Here is a 25,699-nt window from a genome sequence, read left to right on the forward strand (position 1 = left end):
CCCCCCGTAACACCCCTGCGGGGAGCCAGCCGCCCCCCCCCCGTAACACTCCTGCGGGGAGCCAGCCGCTCCCCCCCGTAACACTCCTGCGGGGAGCCAGCCGCCCCCCCCCCGTAACACCCCTGCGGGGAGCCAGCCGCCCCCCCCGTAACACCCCTGCGGGGAGCCAGCCGCCCCCCCCCGTAACACCCCTGCGGGGAGCCAGCCGCCCCCCCCGTAACACCCCTGCGGGGAGCCAGCCGCCCCCCCCCGTAACACCCCTGCGGGGAGCCAGCCGCCCCCCCCCGTAACACCCCTGCGGGGAGCCAGCCGCCCCCCCCCCCCCCGTAACACCCCTGCGGGGAGCCAGCCGCCCCCCCCCGTAACACCCCTGCGGGGAGCCAGCCGCCCCCCCCGTAACACCCCTGCGGGGAGCCAGCCGCCCCCCCCCGTAACACCCCTGCGGGGAGCCAGCCGCCCCCCCCCGTAACACCCCTGCGGGGAGCCAGCCGCCCCCCCCCGTAACACCCCTGCGGGGAGCCAGCCGCCCCCCCCGTAACACCCCTGCGGGGAGCCAGCCGCCCCCCCCCGTAACACCCCTGCGGGGAGCCAGCCGCCCCCCCCCGTAACACCCCTGCGGGGAGCCAGCCGCCCTCAAGGGCCAGGCCGCCCCCCCCCCGTAACACTCCTGCGGGGAGCCAGCCGCCCCCCCCCCCGTAACACTCCTGCGGGGAGCCAGCCGCTCCCCCCCGTAACACTCCTGCGGGGAGCCAGCCGCTCCCCCCCGTAACACTCCTGCGGGGAGCCAGCCGCCCCCCCCCCCGTTGTTGAAGCCAGCAGCCGCCCGTAAGGGCACCCAGGGACCCCTGTTGTGACCCATCTCCCGGCACGCACCTCTCTGTGAAATCTAGGGCCCCCGCTATCCCATACAACAGACAGCCCCACCTCATCCCTGTGTCGACCCCCATCCCAGCGAGATTCAGGATACGCCCCTCTGGGGACCCCCTTATCCTCTCTTGCAGCCTGATCGCCCCACAGTGTCTCCTCCCCCCCTACCTTATTAGCTACTTGGGACCGTAGATGTCCCCTGCAACCCCGAGTCTCAACCATTTGGTCCTGCAGCTCTTCCTCTGCAGCGCCCCAGACGTGGGTGCATGCCAGCACTTCCATATTATAACAATTCATGCTTGCCGCCCAGAAGGGTGTAGACAGGAGCCTCAGGTATCAGCCCTGATATTACACTCGCTCTGCACAGTCCATTATGAAATATGATTATTTTATTTAAAGTAGACAGTTTTTTTATGTTGCAAACTTTTAAATGTGTGACGTTGCGACTTAAATAGTTTTCTTTCAGCTTAGTTTTGTGTGCTTGCTTTGTCAGCATGTAAATATTTGTATGTTAAATACAGGCCGTCCTTTGCTATAAGTCCAAGATACGTTCCCAAAGGCTCGGACTTATAGCGAAAAAGCTTAAAGTGGGTAATTTTTTTCCTGCGGCTGATTTCCATTTGTGCAAATTAGTGTGTGTGGTTTTTTTGGTACGACTTGAGTGGGGAATGGGAGGACTCACACATCAGTTCCTACAAAGCGTCAATGACATTAGTGCAGAATGGATGTATACTGGGGTGACTTATAGTGGGACGCCCTGTACTAGGGCAGTAGTTTTCCAACTTTTTCTCTAATGATCCAGTTGAAGAAAACTGTTGGTGCTCAGGACCCAACACAATTTGATTAGAGGGTGGGCTCTACAGTGGGGCTGATGGCTTTGAGGTGTAGGAGGGGGTTCCAGCTGTGGAGGGGCACAGTCAGAGCTGGGGTAGGAGGGACTTTCCTTGAATGGCTCCTGCTCAGCAGTGCAGCAGGGGTGCTAAGGCAGTTTCCTGCCTCTCCTGGCACCGCAGACCAGCAGCAGGTTCCCCGCCAATGGGAGTGTGGAGCTAGTGCTCAGGGCAGGTTTAGTGCAGGAGCTCTGTGAGCTGTCCCCTCACCACCACCACCACCACCTAGAGCCGAGCCTATTGCCAGCTGCTTCTGTGGTACCTCACAGTCTGCAGTGCCAGGACAGGCAGGTAGCTGCCTTAGCACATACACGCACCCGGGTCACCTGATCCCCCTGCAGCAATGAGACTCAGTGCCTGACATTCTGCGCCCCATGGTTTGAAAACCGCTGCCTTAGAGCAGTGTAACTTATTTTCCTTCTCTTACGAGAATAAACGGTGCTAGTACAAGGCACCTTTATATTGCTCTATCTGAACTAGAAGGTCTGTGCTGATTTAACTATAGTGATGTAGGTAATGTGGTTAGTGTTTACACAAACCCATACTAACTCACTGCACTCCTCTTGCAAGAGGAGCAGGAAAGGAGTGTGTCTCTGAGAGTGACTGAGGCCTGTTTACACTTAAGTTTTGCTGGTGTTATTATGTCTGTAGGAATTGGAGGGAGGCGGAAATTACCCCTTAACTGACATAGCTATGCTGGCAAAAGCTTTAGGACTGGTCTATATTAGGAATTTACATCGCTATAACTAAGTCTTTCAGGGGTGTAAAAAATCCACAGTGGTACCACTGTAGCATTTTAATAGTAGACGCAAGCCTGGTCTAAACTAAAAAAATCAGGTTTGCTTAACTACATTGCAGGAGTGTGAGAAATCAGTGGAAAAATTCTTCAGTTGACCTCTAGGGAATGTGAATTACCAATGTTAACAGGAGAACTCTTGTCAGCATAAGGGGTGTCTACACTTAAGTTCGATTGCAATGCATCTGCAATGCTTCACATGTATAGCTATACTGACAGAGTCTTTGTAGTGTAGATAAGGCCAGAGGCTTATTGCCCTCTGGGGCAATACCCGCATGCCTAAAGACACAATTTAGCCTTTATTCTGTACGCCCATGACTACACTACTACAGAAAGTCGACCTAAGATATGCAAGTCCAGCTATGTGAATAAAATAGCTGGAGTCGATGTACTTTAGGTTGAATTTCTGTGCAGCGTTAATGAGAGAAACTTGCCTTACTCTTCTCATCCAGGGTAGAATACAGATCTGGACTACAGCGCAATCTGCAGTCGATTTGGTGGGTCTTTACTAGACCCACTAAATCAACTTCCAATTGATTGATCTCAGAGCATGGATCCCTGCTGTGATATAGATACAGCCTGAGTTTTCCAAAGCTTGCTTGCCAGTCGTCCCACTCAATCCCACACATTTTCAATTCCAAATTAGGGCTATACGTAGGTTACTGTACTGATTTGTACTGACATAGTCAAATTGTTACAATCCCATAAGTGTTGAGGCTGTAATACTGGTATTAAGGTGGATGTATTGGTATAGCTTACTTCTGGAAAAAATAAACCAGTATCACTAAAGTAATGCTAAAACTGTGTCTAGATGAGTCCTATATTCTATTTTTTTGTTGAGGTCTCTTTTTCCACTCCTGCAAGAACCTCCTCCCCCCATTCTTCTGCCTCTGATACAGAAGCAGCAGTGTGGAGAGGGGCAGAGAGAACCAGTACTTGCAGAGAAGCACTGGGGAGAGACCTTGCATGTAACTGTGAAGGTTAACTGATGAGATCAATCCATGAGATGCCAGTGTAACCTCTATCTCATGGAGCTTGCTCCCCCACCCGTTTCCCCCGCAAACAGGGGCTGCTGCTGCCCCCAGGGATGGCAGGAGGCTCCCTGGGAGTGGGGTTTGGAGCCAGGAGCGCACTAGCTGCTAGGCCCACCGCTGAAGGGGAGCATATTAGTAACCGTGTAACTGCTAAGAATTGTTGTGGTTACACGATTACTAAAATAACCGATTTCTAACATCCCTAGTCGCAGATGGTTCTGGGTACATGTCGCCAACCTCTCAATGCACTTATCTCCTCCCTACTGCCTTGCTTGAAAGCAAAGGCAAACAATTGTTTTGTGCCTTTTTTTCCTGGCTATCCATGCAGATACCATAGCATGCCAAGCATTGACCCCAGTCAACTGCAAACTGCTGTGGCAAGTATTGCAAACACCTCGTGTGTTATGCAGTGGTTTGTCTAGAGCCTACCCAGGAGCCCCTTGTGCAAGGAAGAACGTGAGGAGGCCACGCACACAGATGTGCAGGGACACACTGAATGGAGCAATTGGCATATGCTGGGGGCAGCTGGGTATATTGACCCAATGGAATGCTGAATCTGCTCCTGAGAAACGAGCAGCTAACATGGGTTCCCAAACTGGGGGAGCGTGAAGAAATTCCAGAGAGAGCACGCGGCGACCCAGACAGACACACACCCATCAATCCCACCCCAAGTTTTGCTGCTATTTTCTTGGGAGGGTGGGTGTGAGGGTTTCTCAAAAATCAAAAAGGGGGTATGATGCAGAAAAGTTTGGGAACCACTGAGCTAAGGGGTGATGACAGAACAGTGGTTGCAAAACTTTTGCATGTGTAAGGTCACCTTTATGGAACTTTGTGAGTTGCTTTTCTCTGCCCTGGAGTACAGCAATACCACTCTGACAGTGGAGAAGCTAGTGGTCATAGCCCTGTGGAAGCTCGCACATGCCAGACTGCTACCGATCAATCAGGAATCAATTTTAAGTGGGTAAATCTACAGTGGGGGCTGCTGTGATCCAAGTAGCAAGGATAATCATTACCCTTCTGCTAGGAAGGACAGTGACTCTGGGGAGAGTGCAGGACATATTGGATAGCTTTGCTGCAATTGCGTTTTCTAACTGTGGTGCGATAGCTGGAACACATATCCCTATCTTGGCACCACAGCACCTGGCCAAAAAGTACATCAACCGCAAGGGGTGCTTCTCCATGGTGTTGCAGGTGCTGGTGGATCGCATGGGCCATTTAACCAACATCAACATAGAATGTTGGGAAAGGTGCATGACACATGTATCTTTGAGACTGCTGGTCTCTCCAGAAAACTGCAAGTGGGAACTTCTTTAGCAGATCAGAACATTACCATTAGAGACATTGAAATGTCAGTAGTCATCCTTGGAGACTCTGCTTACCCCTTGCTCCTATGGCTCGTGAAGCCGTACACAGCCATCTGGACAGCAGTAAGGGGAAATTCGTCCATAGGCTGAGCAACTGTGGAATGATGGTAGAATTTACCCTTGGCCATTTAAAAGAAAGCTGGCAAAGTTTGTTGACTAGGTTAGAGCTCAGTGAAGGCAGTATTCCCATTGTTGTTGCTACTTGCTGTGTGCTGCGTAATATCTGTGAAAGTAAGATGGGAAAGTTTCTGGTGGGGTAGAGTTGGGGGGTCAAGGCAGATCACTTGGCAGCCAACTATGAGCAGCTACACACCAGGACCATATGGAGAGCACTTTGAAGTGGTGCATCAGAGAGCCTTTGAAACCAGTTTCATGAATGACCAGACAATGATGTTTCAGAGGGGTAGCCGAGTTTATCTGGAACTGGAAAAACTTAAAAACAACAAATAGTCTAGCAGCACCTTAGAGTCAACAAAACATATAGATGGTATCATGAGCCTTTGTGGGTACAACCCACTTCCCTGAGAATTGAATTAAAAGCTTCCTGGGCCTTCTCCCCCATTCTAGGATGGCTGGGAGAGGAGGATATGAAACTTGGCGAGGAAGGCAGATGCTGTATCAATGGGTGCCGGGGGTCTTTATGCTCCAGCAGCTTTTCCTCCATTTCTACCAGGTGCCTCATCAGCTCTATTTGCTCCCACAGAAACCTGAATATCTCAAACTGCATCTTACGCTTGTGTTCCCTACATGCTTTTCTGTCCTGTTCGGTGTGGATGACCTCTAACAGTTTGCTTCCGTGCATTCGGTTGTGCCTGTCAGTGCAGGCAGATTGCATGAGCTCGTTAAACATTTTGTCAGGTGTACATTTTTTTCACCTTCTAATTTGTGAAGGTCTAATTGCTGGAGGAGGATGGGTAAGTAGCAGACTGATGGTTCCAGCTGCATTAGGGCACTGGGGAAGGGGGGAACCAAGGGTAGATTTTAGAGAAGATGCATTGTGAAAAACAGAACGTTAACTCTTTTACAGTGAATGAAGTATTGTGTAATACAAAGGACATGTGCTATGTACATGGTCAAATTTTGCATTTTAATATGCGTGCTTATCTATAAGGTATAACAGGTGGCAGAGTGCTGGGCAAGTGAACTTGTTTTGCTGGCAGGCATGGTAAGCAACACATTAGCAGGGCTCTTTTGCTTCCAGTTTGAAAATGGAGATTGTTGTTCATGCATTTGCATTTGCAAACGGATGGCCATGTCTGCCAAGGCCCCTCCTCCCACACAGCTTGCTTTCAGATTGCAGCCTTCCATGCCACATTAACCTAAATGTGGGTGCAGCAGTTTGGGGCTGGAGGAGCTCCCATGTGAAGAGTCAGCGCATGGTCAGCCTCCCTCCCACACGTATGTCTGTTCTCCTGGATGATCCCTTCGAGTCCATCGCAGAAGGGGGGGCAAAGCTGGAATCATGATTTGTTGGGGATGAACAGTCAGAGGTGAATTGCCTCCGTGCGATCAATTATAGAATTTCCCCCCCATTTCACCCAAGTTGCCATGTGCTATATCAGTCTTCACCGAATCAATGAGCATGACAGAGAACAGATGCTGTATGAATGTGGCTAGAAGCTGGGACCTTACGCTGCCCTGCTTTGTGCTGCAGTGATGCCAGACCACTTACTGCTGGTTTGGCGTGGGAAGGTGTCCTACCGTGGAGGATGGAATAAGGCAGCCTTACCCAGAAACCTTGTGAGAAGGATTGCAGAGCACCTTGATGAGAACTTTGTACAGATGTGCAGGGAGGATTCTTGCTCCATCTCCAGACATGCAAAGAAACTTTTCCAGGGAGTTCCCCACTGTGTAGGCAGACTGGCTGCCACTGTATCCCAATTGCCTCTCCGTGGTGGGGGCAGGGCCTCAGTGGAAGGGGCGGGGTTGTAGGTGGGGCTGGGGATCTGCTGCTCCCAGCCCTGGCTGCACCGACCACCCATGCACATTGGGTGTGAGATGCCTCCCAGAGTCCAAGAATGTTGAATTGAGCAGCACTGTGTCTGCACTGGGGATGTAAACAGGTAACCTGTTAAACGGTTACCCGTAAGCATCACCCTTAATGGCCCTAGGATGCTCTTTCAGTGTGTTAATGTATGATTTAGTATTATCTCCTTGCAAACATCTGTAGTGCCTCTGTGTGTTTTTTCCAGGGCCTGGAGAGAAAGCATCTTCCTGAAAGAACTCCAGCGCAAAGGTGTCTGCTTGCTCAAACTGCAGGTAGCCAGTCAAAGAACTGGGCTCTATGGACGACTGCTTGTAACATTTCAGCCTAGAAAATACAATCCAGATGCAGAGCTGCCCTGTAACAGCTTTGGGCCTGGTATGTAACATTTCCATTGATGATAAGGCAAGGAGTTCCACAGGTTGACAGTGCACTCTGTGGGGGAAAAAATATTTCCTCTTGTTTGCTTTAAACCTGCTGCCTATTAATTTCATTGGATGCCCCCTAGTTCTTGTGTTATGAGAAGGAGTAAATAACACTTCCTTATTAACTCTCCCATACCAGTCATGATTTTATAGACCTCTATTAGATCCTCCCTTAATTGTCTCTTTTCCAAGTGGAAAAGTCCCAGTGTTGTTAATCTCTCCTCAGATGGCAGCTCTTCTATACCCCTCATCAGTTTTGTTGAGTTTTAAGCATGCTCCCCCTGCTTCTTGGAGAGTTCAAGGAGGTGTCCCCCCGTTGTCCCAGTAGGGTGGCGTAGCTGTGCTGTCCTTGTTGCACGGCTGTACCTCCATGGCATGGTCTACTCCAGAGGCAGCAGATCTAGTGACTTAAACTGTGTCATGGGAGCACAGATGTTTTTCTGATCACAACCCTGCTTTTTTAGTGTTATTTTAAAGATGGACATTAGGGTTTCGTTTAAGTTTTTATCTTTAGTAGCCTGACTCCAACCCTCAGAAGGACTTTTGAAATTAAAATGACTTGGCAAAAATTCGTGTCTTGCCATGAGGGCAAAAAAATGGCATATATCAATACTGTTAAAAAAGGAATGACACTGTTGTGGTAAATTATAAGTACAGAATCATTTAAAAGTAGGATTTAATTGGTAATATTAACTAGAACTTCTTGGAGCTCGTGATTCAAAAATAAAATTTTAGATGGACTTGAGATAGCAGTTGCAGCTGAGTAGTTTTCTTGGCAAACGTTCCTCTTGTTAAACCGCCATTTCATAATTAAGCCGAGTAGTTTGATCAGCAGAGGCCCATCTCTAAGCTAAAATGAAAAATGAATGGCTATTTCATCTGAATGTCAGGTCTCACTTATTCATTTCTCAGCCCTAACAACTGACATACACCAGAGCTGTAATTTGGAAAGAACACGATGTCATGTCCTTTCAGTCATTGTGAAGATTGAAGTTCAGAGAAACACGTTACTTTCCCTTCCCTCTCCCCCCGCTAGTCTTATAACTGCACATCAATTCCCTGAGTGCCGTCTCTGGGAGAGCACTTTTTTGCTCCTCTACAGCACAGCAGCCAGCATGAATTGAAGTTCAGTGCAGTTGGTTGGGGAATTGCTAGTGCCTGCAATAACGAATCAATATGTTAGGAGGGGGAATGAAAGAGGAGGTGAAAGGCAAGAGGAAAGGGAAGAGGTATGTGGCTGGGTGGTTGCACTAAGGAGCATCTCTCTGTCGTCTAAGAGAAAGAGAGGACAAAAGCTGATTTCAATGGGCTGTGCTGATTTGTGGTAGCTGGGGACAGATTCACCGTCTCCTCAGAAGGTCCCCTCTTACGATCTCATCTTTGTTGGCTTGTGAACAGCATGTGGCCTGTTGTGCCCTGAGGTTTGTTCTCTCCTATGGCTTGTTTTTGCAGGTGACATTGTGGGTCTTTATGAATCTGCTGGTCAGGGCGATCCACTTTCCACAGGAATTGTGACCCACATAACCCCCAAATTGGTTACCGTTGCCTTTGAGGAGTCTCGAGATGGCCTGTTGAGCTTGGACCAAGAGAATTCTTACCGCCTGCTGAAGCTAGCCAATGATGTTACCTACAAGAGGCTGAAAAAGTAAGCTGCTGCCTACTTTCCATGTCACTCACCCCCTCAGACAACTCCCCTGGCTCCTCATTCAGTTCGAGATCCAGTTCAAAACTGCTTTGCTTTTTTAGGAAACGCCCCAGGCATTTGCCTTATTTTACCTCACTGATTTGATTCCTCTCTCCCTGCATTGCCACATGCCCTCACAATCCTTCTGTACTGTCTTGCCCCGGGGTGGGCAGTAAAATGGTGGTGGTTTGCCAGGGTTAGCCCCAGGTGGGCTGCCATTGCTATATTTACTCGAGCCTCTGCAGGTATGGGCAATTGCAGCTCCCATTGGCTGCGGATTGCCATTCCTGATCAATGGCAGCTGCGGGAAGCGGCACAGACTGAGACACTGCTTTCCATAGTTCCTATTGGGTGGAAATGATGATCGCACCCAACGGGAGCTTCAATTTTCTGTTCCTGTGGAGGCTCAGGTAAATATAGCAGTGGCGGCCCACCAGGGGCTAACCCTGGGGAACTGGATACAGCCTGTGGACCAGTATTTGCCTGCCCCAGTCTTGCCTTTACTGACAGGAGAGCTTCTCTGCTACAGCTTCTGCTGCAAGGAACTTTCCCGCAGCCTCCTTCCACGTGGTTCTTTCCATCTTGTTTTTAGATCTCCTCTGAAAACCTGTCCTTTTCTTCTCCATTTACCATATAACTTTCTTTATCTGTCGTTGTATAACTCTGTGATTAGATTTATCTCTATGAAACATTTTTGGATGCAGTTTCTGTGAGAGAGACTGTGCAAAATAATTCTGGGCTACACCTTGTGAGGTAGTACTTCAGTGAGTGCCATCGAGGTCTTAGTTGCACAGTTTGCATTGTTCAAGGAACTTGTATGTGTAACACTCCAGCCACTGAAATTGTTCCCGGTTAGTATTAGGAGCTCTGATATCTGCTTACACTATAACTCGTGACATTTTTAGAGTGCAAAGTTTATTCACATGCCAAATTTCAGTGTGGCTATTGGGAGGCGCAAATCTCGAAGAGGACAGTTTCCAGCTTGAAAACCAAACTGATGAACTGATTCAGATTTGAACGTTGTGACTTGGGTTAGTGTTGGGATTGTTAGGCACTAAGAGTCCCCTATTGGGGAGGGAACGTAACTGTTGTTGACCAGGGTTTCTAGCTAGTCAGGAGTGGCTGAAGGAATCCCCTTTAATTTTGCAATTTTTATATCTCTTCTTTGACAGAGCTTTAAACACACTAAATCAGTATCTCTCTGGTCCAGCATGCAGTCTTATTGACGTCCTTTTCTTTTCTTCTGAACCAAGTGCTCCCAGTGAAACAAGTAAGAACTCTTATTTCTCTTTCTAAAAGTGGATATAATGCTGATGGAGGGCGATGGGTTGATAGATCTGGAGACTGAATTCCTCTGCCCACAAATCAGATTAAGGAACTTGCCCAGGGTCACAGAAGAAGTCTGGGGCCAAGCCAGGGATAGAATCAATTTTTCCTTAGTTCCAGTCCAGCATCCTATTCACTAGCTTATCATTCCTTACCCATTTTATAGTGTCCCAGCACGTTGTTTGAGAACTATGCTGTCCCTGTTTCCCCTTCTTCTTCTATACACAGGCTGAGGTCCTGTTTGTTTGTCCTTCATGCCATACTTCCTTGCGCAGCTATGTTTTCTTTCATTTTGAGTACTTAGATTGTTTGTATATGAGCATCCCACATGAGCCAACATTTTTCCCCCTCACACAGACTCTCATTCATGCTTTTTAACTGTACCTCGGAGTAGATTTTCCGTGTAATACACCGTGAATGAAGAATAGCATTAATCTGAATCGTGCGGCTACATAGCCCAAGTATTGTGCTTAAACAGAAGCACATCCCAGTGCCTTTGCCTTAGACTTTTGGTTATTCAAAGCCATGGTGTGTCAGTTTTTTATATTAAATAAATGCATGAATTTCATCCTGGTTTGGATTTGTCATTAACTTTGCATTTCCTGCATTTTGGCCAAACCACCTCATGCGGTTTTAAAAAAATTATCTCTGAATTGCCCAGATGTGCAGTAGAGACAGTGCAGATTTTTTTTTTTTCAATCCCAGTTATTGAGTACAGGTTGCAACTCTAAAATCTGGGATTATCTGGTCTGGCAACAAACTTGGTCTGGTATGACCATGGATGTTTCAGGATCAGAGAGCCCTGGCGTGCTGCAGGGTGGTGGAGGCCCGGGAGCTGGCGTGTGGCCCATTTGGGCTTCAAGGGGGAGCGAGAGTTGTGCGGCTCATCTGGACTGCAAGGGGGGGCAGAAAGCCAGCGCGCTGCTCATCGGGGCAGGGGAGGGTCTGTGAGCTGGTGCATGGCTCAGTTGGGCTATGAGGGAGCCATGAGCTGGCGCACAGTTCAGTTGGACTGCAAGGGGGTGGGCAGGGAGCTGATGTGCAGCTCAGCTGGGCTGGGAAGGGGCAGCAAGGGGGCTGGAGCATCAGCGCGGGTTCACCAATGCTGAGGGACCCTGGGCCTTGGCGGCTGGATCCAGGCAAGCTGGGGGGCCACATCTGGTCTATAGGTTCCCCACTCCTGCTTCAAAACACCCAACCACAGTGACAAGCAAAGAATGTCTTCCATTTATATCTCCAGTATGCACGCTTCCTGCACTGAGCTGGCTTTGGGTAATAACGATCTTACTTTTATAGCACTGGTGATATGCATCCTTCACTCCCATTGACACAAAAAGTTAAGGGTGCTTGGCACCTGGCTGGGTCAGCCCAAAAATCATTTAGGCCTGAAAAAGAGGACTCCAGCAGCAGTGTTTTCTAACAGTGTTTTGGGGCATTAGTTCAGGAGCAGCTTGGTGAAGAGCTCCTCCTACTGAATCCTGGATCCTACTTCCTTATATCGAGAGCCTGCAGACTGTGCAATGACTCCCAGCGGAGCTGCAGTCGCTGTCTTTATTTTGTGGGTATCACTCATGGCCTGTGTCTGTAGAGCTCTGCGAAGAATGCCAAACATACGTCTTAATTTATTTATTTTGCCTAAGCAGGAAAAACAAATCTTTTCCAGTCTTAAAAACGACACGGCTCCCCCGCGGAGACATTTCCAGTCTAGTTTATTAGTGTCCATGGAAGGAGACTAGACATTGTGGAAGAAGACTAGACATTATCTTTAGAGAGGAGGAGCAGCAGCAGTGCAGAGCAAGGCTGACTCTGCAAGTGACACTCACCATTGGGACTGAGCTCGATAACGTGCCATCTAGGCTTAAACCAGTGTGGAGGAGGAAAGGATGACAGGAGGCAATGAGGCAGAAATGAACAAACAAGCGTTCTGCTCTGTGGGTCTGAGCCAAAGCTCATTGCAGTCGCTTGAAAGACTCGCATCAGTTTCATTAGGCTTTGACTCAGGCCCAGAGAGAAAGTGAAGCTGGAAGGCGAAGTGCAGTGTACAAGACTTGCTCCTCTAGCTTTAGAATTCTCTCTCTTTTTCATGGGGAGAGAGAGCCCAGAACTTTGTAGACTTAAGTATAACACTGACAAGATCCCTGTCTTGTCTTCTCTGATCACTAGATCATCAGGCCCCATGGAGTTTCCCTTGCATTTTAGCTTGGATATGGATAAGAGTCTTCAAACAGCAAAGGAAACGTGCAAATGGAGGAATTATTTTTTTTAAAGTATCTAGGGAGAATTCTATATTGCACATTTGTGCTTTCTGACACATGACTGGGAAAATGTTATAGCATTTCCTTCCTTTTTTCGGATAAAGCAGAGCAATTCCTTTAAGGACCAAAATTACTACTTTTGTGAATCAGACGATGCAATTATCTACAAGAATAAATGCATCAAAGATGCTTCATGTGATAATGCTGAGGCTGAAACTGTGGTCTACCTTGGGCGTAGATACCAAGCGCACCACAGCAATGTGGGGAGAGCCTAGGTAGGAAGAATGATGTAGAAAAAATGTAGCTAAGAGGCAGAACTGTGCAAATGGGAAGAGTAACTTATACTTAATGTGAAGGATGAAGAATGGACTCCAAGGAGGGGATTCAAGAAGAAAGACGTGGTCAGAATAGTGGGAGAGGGAGATGATTTTTGACTGCAGAATTCTAATTAGACAGAATAGATAAGAATTGAGATGCAAGGAGGTCAGGGAACAGGAGAACCCAGGGACAAAGATGTTAAATGGCCAACGAATGCAACAAGGTTTGATTAGGGATGGAGCTGTAAGTGGGAATGAGAGGTGTAAAGCCTAAGAAGCTATATAATCTGCTATATAGTTTAGAGAGTTTGTATATCTGTGTGTCCATCCACCCGTGAGTCCGTTTGTCCAAGAACTCCTCCTAAAAAGCTAAGACCACTAAATTTGGTAGGCAACTACTTCTTTTAACTTAAAGCAAGGTTAGGGATTGTTTGTGCCAGGACAATAGGATGTGCCTGGAATGCAATTGTTTCACATCAGACACAAAGGGAGGGGGGTGATAGCAGGGACAGTTATATTCACAAATAACCGTGGGGGAAAGCCACTGGCTAGCAGCACGGCCCCTGCCGCCCCAGGTACTCCCGGGAAGTAGTTGCCCACTATGCCCCCGCTGCTCTGGGCTGGCCCTGGGGAGAAGATGGTGGGCCACCACTCCCACTCCCCCACAAACTCTGAGCAACAAAAGTACTGATGACGTAAGTGCTAGTATAGACACGGCCTTAAAGTAATTCACAGCAGCCAGTATCCCACCACAGTGTATGATGTTGCATTGCATAAAAAAACAGCCAGTTGGCGCACAATGGTCACAACAGTCGGCATTTTAAGCAGTTCCACCCAGACACATAGTTACATAGTTAGAGACAGTTCTCTGTGTTTGCCCTTCTCTCAGTCCCACTGCCACGAGAAAATCCCAGCCACCAGTAGTGGAGTGAAATCCCGATCAGTAGTCACAGGTGCAGGGATTTCTCCGACCAGAATTACAGCTAATGAGGCGTAGTGCTAACTTCCTTTTTTTTGTTTTTTTTTTCTTTGGGCCTCTCCCTTGAAGTTTAGACACACTAGGCTCACACCTGTGGTCTGATAACTTTCATTTCTACAACTGCTGTGTTACTGCTGTTGGGCCGTCATTCCTACCGCCTCTAGCTGTCTTCTTTTTTAGAGCTTTCAAGCTGAGCCAGGGTCAACAGTGGGAGGGGAGAACTCTGAGGAGCAATCAGGTCCTGAAGGAAGTCATGTTGGTGATTCTGAAGGTGCTCCTTTGCATGCTCCAGTGTGGTATTAAGGAACACTGGGCTGTAGGAGGTGCTGCCTCCTGCATGATATGGAAAGCAGAATTTCTGATGATTTAAGATTGTTTAACATCCCGTTGCCCTTTTCTGAAGCATAGGCAGGATAGAACCTATATATGGGGAAATTCCACTGTGACTAATTATATTCATCTCTAAAGCAAACTGCGGTTGCAGCTGGAAACAGCATTATTCACTTCTTCTCCTAAACTACTGAGTGTTATTTATTGATTTAACGTTTAGTTATTTACACTTAAAATAAATAGTGCCTGTCCAAGTCCATAGCATTGTAAAATGATAGAAAATGCAGCCAAGAATAAATATCCCTTAACACAAACACCAGATCTTTCAGAAAGGCTACAAATATAATGGCCCATGCAGTAACCTAAGGTAATATATCATCATAAGCAGCTTTTGGACTAGGGACCATAATGTTATGAGTGTTAAGCATCCACTTATTGGTTAAATGGTTATCAGTTTCTGTTTACGGTTAAACTCGACTGCCGGGACTCTGCTAGCGACTGAGAGCCGAAGGTGGCAGGACCGGTTCCTGGGACTCTACTGTTGGCCGAGAGCCCGAGGTTTGGGGGACCCCTTCCAACACCCACTCTTCCCTCCCTACACCTATGTCCTTAGTAAAACATTTAACTGTAAAGGATAGAATTTTGATTGGTTACATAGTTACTGTTTTATGTGCATTATTAACATCCCTGTTTTGGACATTATATGCCCAGATGAAATAAATCTACTGAAAAGAATAAGACTCTTGCTTGGAACCGTCACTGCAAAATCTTAATGCTTCTGCTCACACGGAAGCCTGAGAGAATAGATTTTCCTAACGGCAGGTTCTGAACTTTAAGAAGTCCTGGTCTTGTCAAACCAAATAAACTCCAGACTCTCCTCATGGAGAATGCACTGCCAAGATCTCTCTCCCTTTTAAAACTGCTTGGTTGCTGCTACTCTTATGTGCCATCCCTTGTGTAGCTGTGGCCCAAACTGTTTGGAGCTTTCTATGTAAATCCCACACTTAATTCCAGTTGTTAATTGGCTGTTCAATTACACCCTAGTGGTAGCTGCGTTTCAGTGTTTGGAGTGATTCCTGTGTGTATATGCTGAAGCTAACAGAGTCTGGGAGTTCCTTAATGTGCAAGGTGATAAACTAAGCTGCTATCCACCAGGGGTCAGCATTGTGCTATTAGTAGTATGCCGCTAGGGATTCCCGATCTTGTATCACTCAAAGAATTCCGTGTTAGAGGCACATGCAGCTATACAGCATAGGGTTGCAGAATCTGTTGCTTTTCTCTTGAGGCTGTCCAGGAGAGGGAGGGTTGCTCAGAGTCTTGAAGGTGGCTTCCTTCAAAGCGTGTCACAAAAGAATCTTTTGCTGCTCTGGTCTCATCATGAGCCATTGCTGAGGACAGAATGGCTGCCGCATTTGGTCGTGCAGTTGTTTTGCGACCCTCACATTCATCTCATTGCTTTGGGAAGAACTTTTAGATATCTCGAGCAGGAAAGGGGCTGCTGAAATCCCTGTTCAGTTTTATGGTGGGTAGAGACCATAGTTTAAAAACAGTATGTAAAAAGGCAGTGGTGATTAAGGGCAGAAGCTGAGCCATAGGCTGAAGTATTACAGAACCTTGGAAGATTTACTGGAGAATTTTTTTCTAATGCCCTTATGGGGTAATGCTCCATTAATACCAGTCTGTTATTGCACTCATTCACCTGATGAATCTCAAATATGTCATGTCTTTCTCTAATGCACGCTGCATTTACGTAGTCTCAGAGGAGTAGCTTTGTTAGTCTATAACTTTAAAAACAACAAGCAGTCATGTGGCACCTTAGAGACTAATTTTATTTATCAGTATCATGAGCTTTCGTGGACAAAACCCACTTCCTCAGATGAGCTGGAGTGGAAAAAACAGGAACCCAGAATTTATAACTGAATGTACATAGTCACTGCTTTGCTACTCTCTAGTGGCTATGAAGGAATCAAGGACGAATGGAGATGACATAAAGCCCACTTTGGAGTAGGAAGCTGCTGCCCCATGCAAGAACACTCCCATCCCTGTATGCCTCTAGTTGTGACATGGCTTGTCCAAGCACTCCTTAGGAATAGAGAGGACAGTCTCTTGTTATGATTAAGCCTCCCACAATCCCTTTTTAAAGCTATTGTGCTGTTAGGTTGTAATAGAGGAACTGAATGGGATCAGTTCTTCTATCAATACACGTGTGCTTCTCTTTACTGTTACTACTGCTCTGGATATATCTCAATGGACACCTCACATGTGAGAGGCCTCCAACCATTGAAAATTGAATTCCATACACTGGTGAGCAGTTACAGGAGTATTTCCACTGACTTCAGGTGGGGGGGGGGGTGACTTCATCACCGCAAGGGGTTTGCAGCCTGGCCCTTAGAATTCAGAGAGACCCGGTAGCACCTTACTTCATACACTCATCATGTAACTCCTGCCAAGCTGCTTCCTCGTTGCTTTGCCACTAAAAAGGGCTTTGGCTTGTCCCAAACCAGGATTGCAACAAGGTTAAGATTCCAGCTTCTTCTCTGGGTGATGCTGGTTGTGTGAACAAGCCCCTGTACTTTGTTAGGATTAACATTTGCAAGCAGAGCACTGATTGGAAGAGAGCCCTGACACACATGTTTTTATTTCCCTTGTGCATCTCAGGGCCTAAGAATGAAGCCAGGTCTGATTTCAGGCTGACCAGTGTATCTGGAAATTCTTAATTTAAAAAGAATCTGAGCAGCACTTAAGAATAGTTTGCTAGCAGGTTGAAGCAAAGCTGCTGAGCTCTGTGCTTTTCACAGCCGATAGTCTGAACCTAAATGATGGATGGGGAAAGACAAATAAAGAGGCTGCATCAGGAGCCGACAAGCAGCAACTTAGTCAGCACAGGCAGGTGTTGTGTCAGGAGCCAGCCAGCTAGCCGCGGCAGGAGCCCAAAAGGAAGATCTCCCCAAGTGGGGCTAAGGGTGAAAAAGTCTTTTCAATGAAACCAACCTCTAAAGGGTCAACAAAAAGTCCAGGCCTGAGCTGGGAATGACCTGGGGACTGTTCTCGAGAGACGAAACACATCACCCCCTCCATTCAGTTTCTCAGGCTGGCTATAATCTCAGAGAGATGTGGAGAGATTTCCAGACTCCTCTCACAGGCCTGCTCCACAGGCTCTTCTTCCACTCACCAGATGGATGATTAGTCAGGAGCCTGAACTCCCTGCCACTCAGGATAGGTTCACAACTGCTCCTCCCCTCTGTCTCCTGGGCAGCCTGCAGTTTACTGGCCATGGGGAACAACTTCCTTCCAGGTCTACAAAAGGGCTCCTCCCTCTGCCCCCTCCAGTGTCTCTCTCCTGTCCAGCTGGTGTTGTCAAGTGGTCCAGGCTGCAAGCCCTATCTGCAGGCCTGACCACGGAAGCCCCTTTTGCCCTGGCTTGATATGAGGGGTTCCTCCACCTCATCCCAATGACTGGGGTGGCCTCCCAGTGGACTCAATGAGATGCCGTGATGGTTTCAAAGCACAGGAAATACCCTCAAAGCTCCCCTCTCGTTAGGGGCTGCAGGGTGAGGCTGCGAGCTGAGTGGGCAGGGGATTGAACCACCTTTCCATTGTGAGGGACGGCCCCTCTTAAGTGAGCCTGCTGGCTGGCGGGCGGGAGGGAGGAAGGGGACGTAGCTGCTGCCATTGTCATGCCTCCTGATGTGCCTGCTCTGTTAGAGCACCTTTTGCCAGCATGCAACTAAAGCTGGTTCCTGTTTGCCAAAGTAAAAAAAAAAAAGCAACTCCTACTTACCAACTGTTCCTCTTTGTGGGAAATGCCTCTCGTTTGGGAGCTGTTTTTCCCTATCCCACAGAGACCTGATGTTCTTCTGCGAGTGACTGTAATGTTTAAAAAAAAAAAAAGGCAGAACAAGACACAAGGGAAAAGAAGCCATTTTATTCCCTCCCCACTTGAAGCCTTTTGAGCCCCCTGTGTCATTAACTTGTACTCCAGCATTTTAAAGGTAGGCATCCTAGGCCGGGAACAAGGGGTGTACCTGAGGGAAGATCATTCAACCTGCCAATATGCCAGGTCTGATCTAAAGTTAATTGAATAGGGAAGGTCACTTTTGATTGAATCTCCCACTCACTTCAGTGGGCTTTGGATCAGGCACTAAGTGAAATTAATGAATGACACCAGGCAAAAGATGGTGTAGGGAACCTTCCCTATGTGAGTTTTACCCATCTTTTATTTTCTACAAACTTTAGTCTCATGTGTGAGCCTTTCTGTGGTAATTACCTTGCAGTAATAACCAGAGAGATTAGCGGCAGGATTATGTAGAATGAGAATAAATTTGGCTCTAACTGAGAATAATCTCAGAGGCATAAAGAGAAATAAACTGCTTATAGAAATAAGAGAAGAATCCGGTATTTTGAAATTAAGAGCACGGTCAAGATGAAAGTCACATACTCTTCCTTTTCCTGTGTTGCTTAGATAATTAAAACTGAAAAAGACTTGAAAATCTGATTTTCTTTTTTACCATTTATGCTGTTTGTTTGCTGTTGTGCAGTGAAATGAGACTGGGCTGCATTATTTTTGTTTCCAGAGAGGAAGAGAAAAATTACACTATGCTAGTATAGTGCTCTTATACGTGGATTCATAACCAGCAGGAGAATGATGAATTTAAAAACAAAAACCTGAATTTTCTGTCACTGAATTTTTAATATCAAAACATTTCGGTTCCCTTTATCAACAACAAGAAAAATCCCTTTTGGTTTTCCCTTAAGTAAACTGCTCCTTTTAATGCTATCGAGGGCAGCAGAGTTTTGATAGCAGGCTGTCTGGAAAACTAATGTCCGCTTCCTCTGAAGCATGCCCAGGATAACAAAGAGAGGGTGATCAGGATAATGCACGTAACCTGTCATTTTTCAAAGAAATCCAAGTTTCAAGTGTTAGTCCCCAGGGTGCTAAGCAGCTTGCCTTGCTTGCTAGAAATATTATTCTCATTGTCAGACTGATTCACGCCACTTACCAAGAACATCTTTTATTTGTATTGGTGCATTTACTCTTTTGCATGTCTCCAATCTGTAGCCGACGTCTGACTGAGCCTCTCGCTGTTTCCACAGAGCCTTTAACGTTCTACAATGAAGCGCTGGATGCCTCTCAGAGGGAGGCTGTTTGCTTTTCGCTGGCACAGAAAGAACTTGCTATCGTCCATGGACCTCCTGGCACCGGTAAAACCACTACTGTGGTCGAGATAATACTTCAAGCTGTGCGGCAAGGCCTGAAAGTGAGTGTCAGGTACCAGAGTTGCTAGGGAGACCTGCTTTGCCAACCAGTCAGATACATTGAGCTGTGGAATTTTATATTGCTGCCCATCCTTGCTGCGTTCCACTTCAGCTTCTGCCTTGACTCACATCCCAGTGGCATTGGTTGGAGGAGTTGATATTAAAAAGAAAAAAGTGTGTGTGTGTGTGTGTGTGTGTGTGTGTCAGTAAGTAAGTAAGTAAGTAAGTAAGTAAGAGTAAAATGTGTATAGTGGGTCCTGGGACTATATGCCGTGTGGGTATAGAGGAGGATAGAGCCCTAAGTGTTCTGTTGAATTACTAAGTTTAAATGTGTATAGAATTGTTCAGTGCTGAGAGCCACTGAACCAAACTGTAAGCCTGTGTTGTCCAACACGCTAGCCACATGTGGCCAGTTGAGTGTAGCTAGTTGGCTTGAACAATGGCTATTTAGCTGGTTGAGTGTGGCTAGTTTGCTATAGCAGTGGCTACTGTTTCAGAACAAGCTGTAAACCTTGTATATGATGGGAGCCACTTTAAGCCAGGGGACGTGGCAGCACCCCTAGTCCCAGTACTCATGCACCAGTGCCTTTGCGTGACCTTTCTGATGCATCAGGCAGCACCTGACATGTTTAACTCCACCTACCAGGTTTGCTTGGAGGCAGTGACTCAGGTTGCCTAGACACTACAATGATGGGCACATAAGCAATGCCCAGATTTGTGTTTTGATCTTAGAGTAGTTCCCAGAGTTCCCACCTAAGTCTGAGGCCCTAGGTGCTCTATGTGCACAGTCTAAGAAAGTCTATACTCAGTTACTGCAGTCAGCGCAGTGTGACTACCCCACCCACATGAATGGTTTATTATTGCCCACCCACATGAGGTGGAGCAGTGTTGTTTTCCTCACTCTGCACACGGAGAAGTGAGGCACGGGGAGATTAAGAGATTCCCCCCAGTGCCACATAGAAAATTAGTGGTAGAGGTGGGGATTGACCCAACATCTTTTGAGTCCTAGTTTGGTGACTAACCATAGGACCACTCTGGCCCTCCAGCTGGGGAGATGTCACATTTGTGGGTAGTGTGAAATGGGCACAGCTTTCCATATTTGCTCATTGCCAAGTTTCCCAATGTGTACTCTGTGGAGCCCTGGGGTTCCGTGCTATGGGTCCAGTAGCTCCACAAGAAAATATTAAAGATAGTTGTATGACCCTTTTATTGTATTACTAATTTTCTGATAGTTTTCTTGGGGGGGGTGGAATTTATAAAAAAATCTACAAGAAATAAAAATATGATTCCAAAGCTTTGCCTATTTGGGGTTCTATTTAATTAAAAGTCATGATATCTTAAGGGCTCCCCCAGATATTCAGGATGCTTTAGGGGCTCCATGACTGCCAAAGTTTGGGAAACCCTGTCTCACTGAATATATGCAGCTGTAAGTTTTGTAAAACATGCTAGTTCTGAATCTTTTTAAAATAGTGATTTTTGGCAAATATACACATCCCTCGCAGGCCAGGAAGCCAGCCCCCATCCTGCTTCAGGGGTCTCTTGGGAATGTGAGGTTACTTGCATGACACCCATGGTGGGAGAGGTGGGAAGTGACAGCAAATTGAGGAGGCACTAATTGTCTTCAGAGAGCCCAGGCTTTGACACCTGATCGAAAAGGGCCCTATCTGCATGAGCCACGCAGTCTGTAATTCTAAAGCTAGTGCTGTAGCTATAGCATGTGCATGTACATGTTGTCATGTGTGTTGTTTGAGCATAGGGGTTAGCTGTACTTTGGAACTGAGGGCTTTGTCAACTCCAAAGATTTGTCCCAATTCTAGCCATTGCCTGAAACCAGGATGTGTTCTTCTGGTACAGTTAGCATGGGGTGGGCAAAACGGTCTCTGTGGGCCAGTTCTGGCCTGCCAAGCAGGTTGATCTGGCCCGCAGCGGTCCTGCCGCTCCCCTGCCCCCAGGCCAGTCAGAGCTAGGTGTGGGGGAGCACACGGTGCTTAGAGTCAGTTGACTCTAAGCGCCATGCACTGGAGGGCAGGGAGTGAGAGACTCGGGACCTGGGGGTGGGGGCAAGTGCACAGTCTCCTTCCGCCCTGCCCCTGTCCTGCAAGAAGTGCGCAGCCCAGGGGCAGGGCAGGAGGAGACTTCATGTGCTCCCCTTGCCACTAAGCCCTGATTGGCCTGGGGGTGCGTGGAGCACATGAAGTCTCCTGCCACCCTTCAAGGGGCTTGGTAAGTAAAATCTACCCCCAGCAGCTGCTCAGCTGGCAGGTGACTCTAAGCACAGCGCTCCCTTGCAGGGCAGGGCAGACTTAGCATGTATCCCTGCCCCTAGGCTCTGATTGACCTGGGGGCAGGAGTAGTGTGCAAAGTCTTTTCCCACTGCCAGGGCCTAAGGGAGCCACCAGCTGTTCAGAACAGCTGGTGGTTCTTTCAGAAGGGGGGCAGGGCACAAAGACTTCCCACCCACAGACCAATCAGGGAAGCACTGAAGGGCTCCCCCACCCACAGACCAATCAGGGAAGCACTGAAGTGTCCTGGCCCCACCCCTTCCGCCTGAGAACCCACCCCTTCCAAGGCGGTCCGGGGCCACTTCAAAAATTTCTGAAGTTGCCCTCTGGTCCAAAATGTTTGCCCTCCCCTAAAGTAGCATCTTCATTTGCCTGTCCTATAAGTTGCAAAGAGACAACTGTGTGCATGGCTGTAACTGAGGCAAATACCGCATCTGCACACTGCCTAAATGATGTCCTTGAGACATGGACTTTGGGTAATGATTTAAAATTTTGTGCTGTGCATGCATATTTCTTGCAGTATTTTGTATCTGCAGAGGTTTAAACTATTGCCTTTCCTCATAGCTGCATTCACTGATCTTCTCTTCCCTCTTGTCTGCACTGGTGAAAATATCATTACTTTAAATGCTCTTAATCAGAGGCTTTGCAATCCTTAGCAGTTCAATGCTTGAAGTTAATTAGCACTTTGTTTTGTCTCCAAGGTCCTGTGTTGTGCTCCCTCCAACATTGCAGTGGATAATCTGGTGGAAAGACTGGCTGGCTATAAGCAGAAGATACTGCGTCTTGGTCACCCTGCTCGCCTGCTGGAATCCATCCAGCATCATTCCCTGGACGCGGTCTTGGCACGTGGCGATAATGCCCGGATAGTGGCAGATATCAGGAAGGATATTGACCAGGCATTCGTATGTGTTTCATTCCACTGTCAACAGACTTACTCTCTAAATAATATTTATATTGCAAACAATGCTGTGGGTTGAAGTTAAATATGCACCAAAATGTCACTCTTACGGCTCTGTTACAACTTCTTACTTTCAGTGCACTCGCTATGGGCAGCTGTGACCTATAATATAGCATTAGCTCTCTCATTGTGCTGAGATCAAGCATAGGAAACAAATCCAAAATTTATTAAAAAGAAGTGTAGTGCAAGAATCTTAAGATGCTATTTGAATAATCATAGAATCAGGATTGGAAGAGGTCACCTAGTCCAGTCCCTTGCACTCATGGCAGGACTAAGTGTTATTTAGACCAGGAGGTTTCAAACTTTGGGTCACAGTTTGTAAGGGTAAGCTGCTAGCTAGCTGCGAGACACTGTTTTTATCTGAGCATTCGCAGGCAATTGATTGTTCCTTCCAAAATGGAGTACTTTGCGTTTATTCTTATTGAAAATGCTTTGCATTTGCTTATTGCATTTGTGCTTTGCTTCAGGCCATTTGTTAAAATCATTTTTAATTTTAATCCTATTCTCCAAAGCACTTGCAACCCCTTCCAGCTTGGTGTCATCTGCAAATTTTATAACTGTAGTCTCTGTGCCATTTTCTAAACCATTTCTGAAGATATTGAACAAAACGGGACCCCAAAACTGAGCCCACTCAATATGCCCTTCCAGTTTCACTATGAATCACTGATAACTACTCTCTGGGAATGATTTTCCAACAAGTCTTACTCACCTTTTAGTAGTGCCATCTAGATTGTATTTCCCTGGATTGTTTGAGAAGGTTATGCAAGACAGTATCAAAAGCCTTACTGAAGTCAAGCTATACCACATCTACTGCTTCCTCTCATCCACAAGGCCTGCCACCCTGCCAAAGAAAGCTGTTAGATTGGCTTGACAAATCCATGCTGATTGTTCCTTATCTTATTATCTTCTAGGTGTTTGCTAATTGATTGCTTAATAATATGCTCCATTATCTTTCCAGATACAGAAGTTAAGTGCTTGGTCTGTAATTCCCAGGGTTGTCTTTATTTCCCTTTTACTAGATGGGCACTATATTTCCCCCTTTCCTGTCCTTTCTAATCTTTCCTGTCTTCCATGACTTTTCAAAGGTAATTGCTAATGTCGCAGATAGATAGCTCCCCAATCAGCTCCTACAGTATTCTAGGATGTATTTGATCCAACCTTGGTGATATGAAGAGATATAATTTGTCTAAGTAATTTTTAAATTGTTCTTTCTGTATTTTAGCCTCTGATCCTAGCTCATTTTCACTGGCATGCACTATGTTTGACATCCAGTCATTCCTAACCTTTTTGGTGAAAACTGAAATGAAAAAAGTCATTTAACAATTCTGCTATTTCAACATTTTAGTTATTCCCCCCGCCTCATTGAGTAATGGGTCTACTCTGTCCTTGGTTGTCTTCTTGCTTCTAATCCTGTATTTCAGCAATAAAGTATCCTTCATACATAAAAGGGAGACCTGCTGATGACTTTGGATCTGTGCATGCATAGGATTCATAGAGGCTGGAAGGTTCCCTTTTCCAGTTGCAGATCATCCCAAGACAGTGAAGGGTTAAAAGTAATGCACTGTAGAAAACTCTGTGTAATCTGTTTACTACGAGTCTAAAAGAAAAAATCTTTAGCTGCCTTTTCCATAAGCCTGTCCCTTATGACTGCTAGGCTTTGCATGCCAAAAGAACACTTAGTATTAATGAATCCATTTCTATCTTTCAAATATTGAGACCCTGACAGGAGCTATTTTCACAGTGTTCCGTAGATTTCTCATATGAGAATATATTCATGATTAGAACACATTCCTTTCCTCCTATGGGAACAAGGTGACAATGGGGTCCAGGAGACAGGACAGTGGTCTGAGAGTCCTCGTTTCTATCCTTAACTGTGCTATGTGAGATTGGGCATGTCATTTCCCCTCTACTGAGGGTGTGGCCAGGTCTACACTAGACCTGGAAGGTCAGCTTAAGTATGCAACTCCAGCTACATAAAATACATAGCTGGAGTCAATTTACATTAAGCTGAAGTTGGCGCCTTTTCACAGAGGGAGCCAATGGCAGCAAACGTTCCTATTGGCTTCCCTTACATCTCACAACGGTGAGGAGTACCAGTGCCGACTTGAGCAACCCTCAGCATTTGATTTAGAGGGTCTTAACTAGACCCACTAAATCAAATGCCAGAAGATCTCCGGTGCATCAAGAGAAGATGTGGCTTATGTCATCACTACTGCCGTGCCATTGTAAGGTAAAGTGTGTAGCCATTCTGTCTCCAGGAAAGAGCTCTCCTGCCAACAAACTAAAACTACTCTGAATGAGGGGCAGTAGCATTGTCACCTGGGGTACGTCTAGACTACATGGCTCCTTCGATGGAGCCATGTAGATTTGTTTGTTCGGCAAAGGGAAATGAAGCCACGATTTAAATAATTGCGGCTTCATTTAAATTTAAATGGCTGCCCCGCTCTGCTGATCAGCTGTTTGTTGGCAGATCGGGGCAGTCTGGCCGCTCCCCTGCCGACATGAAAGCCCTTTATCGACCTCCCCGGTAAACCTCATCCTACGAGGCATAACGGGGAGGTCGATAAAGGGCTTTCAGGTCAGCGCAGGAGCGTCCAGACTAGCGTGCTGAGCCGACAAACAGCTGATCAGCTGTTTGTTGGCTCAGCGTGGCAGCCATTTAAATTTAAATGAAGCCGCAATTATTTAAATCACGGCTTCATTTCTCTCTGCCTATCAGCCTAATCTACATGGCTCCATCGACGGAACCATGTAGTTTAGACACACCTCTGGAGAGCATCTCCCACCACTGAAGCACTCTCCCCACTGACACTTTTTGTCATTTTGTCGTTCAGGGTGTGTGTTTTTTCACACCCTGGTGTGGCAATAGTTTTAATGTGGAAAGTGCAGTGTAGACACAGCCTAAGTGTGTTTCCACCTTGGGCAAGTAGTGCTAATGACACCCATTTCTCA

At 46.9% G+C, this 25,699-nt stretch overlaps 1 protein-coding gene across 2 annotated transcripts in view; it reads left to right on the top strand.

Annotated features, from left to right (window-relative positions):
- Positions 1–25,699, top strand: part of IGHMBP2 (immunoglobulin mu DNA binding protein 2) — an 81,638-nt gene that overhangs the window by 149 nt on the left and 55,790 nt on the right. Inside the window, exons 1-6 of one of the 2 annotated variants that reach the window (XM_089778710.1) lie at positions 1,067–1,200; positions 7,144–7,313; positions 8,813–9,005; positions 10,217–10,314; positions 19,346–19,509; positions 22,491–22,691. In XM_089778710.1, the coding sequence (XP_089634836.1) occupies positions 1,163–1,200; positions 7,144–7,313; positions 8,813–9,005; positions 10,217–10,314; positions 19,346–19,509; positions 22,491–22,691 (864 nt within the window). In that variant the 5' untranslated portion in view covers positions 1,067–1,162. Of the gene's footprint in view, positions 1–1,066; positions 1,201–7,143; positions 7,314–8,812; positions 9,006–10,216; positions 10,315–19,345; positions 19,510–22,490; positions 22,692–25,699 lie in introns of those variants that run through there. The other variant, XM_075928333.2, reaches the window with a different exon arrangement.

The sequence above is a fragment of the Pelodiscus sinensis genome, chromosome 5 (assembly GCF_052426305.1).
Source record: "Pelodiscus sinensis isolate ZL-2025 chromosome 5, ASM5242630v1, whole genome shotgun sequence".
Classification (NCBI taxonomy): Eukaryota; Metazoa; Chordata; order Testudines; family Trionychidae; genus Pelodiscus; species Pelodiscus sinensis.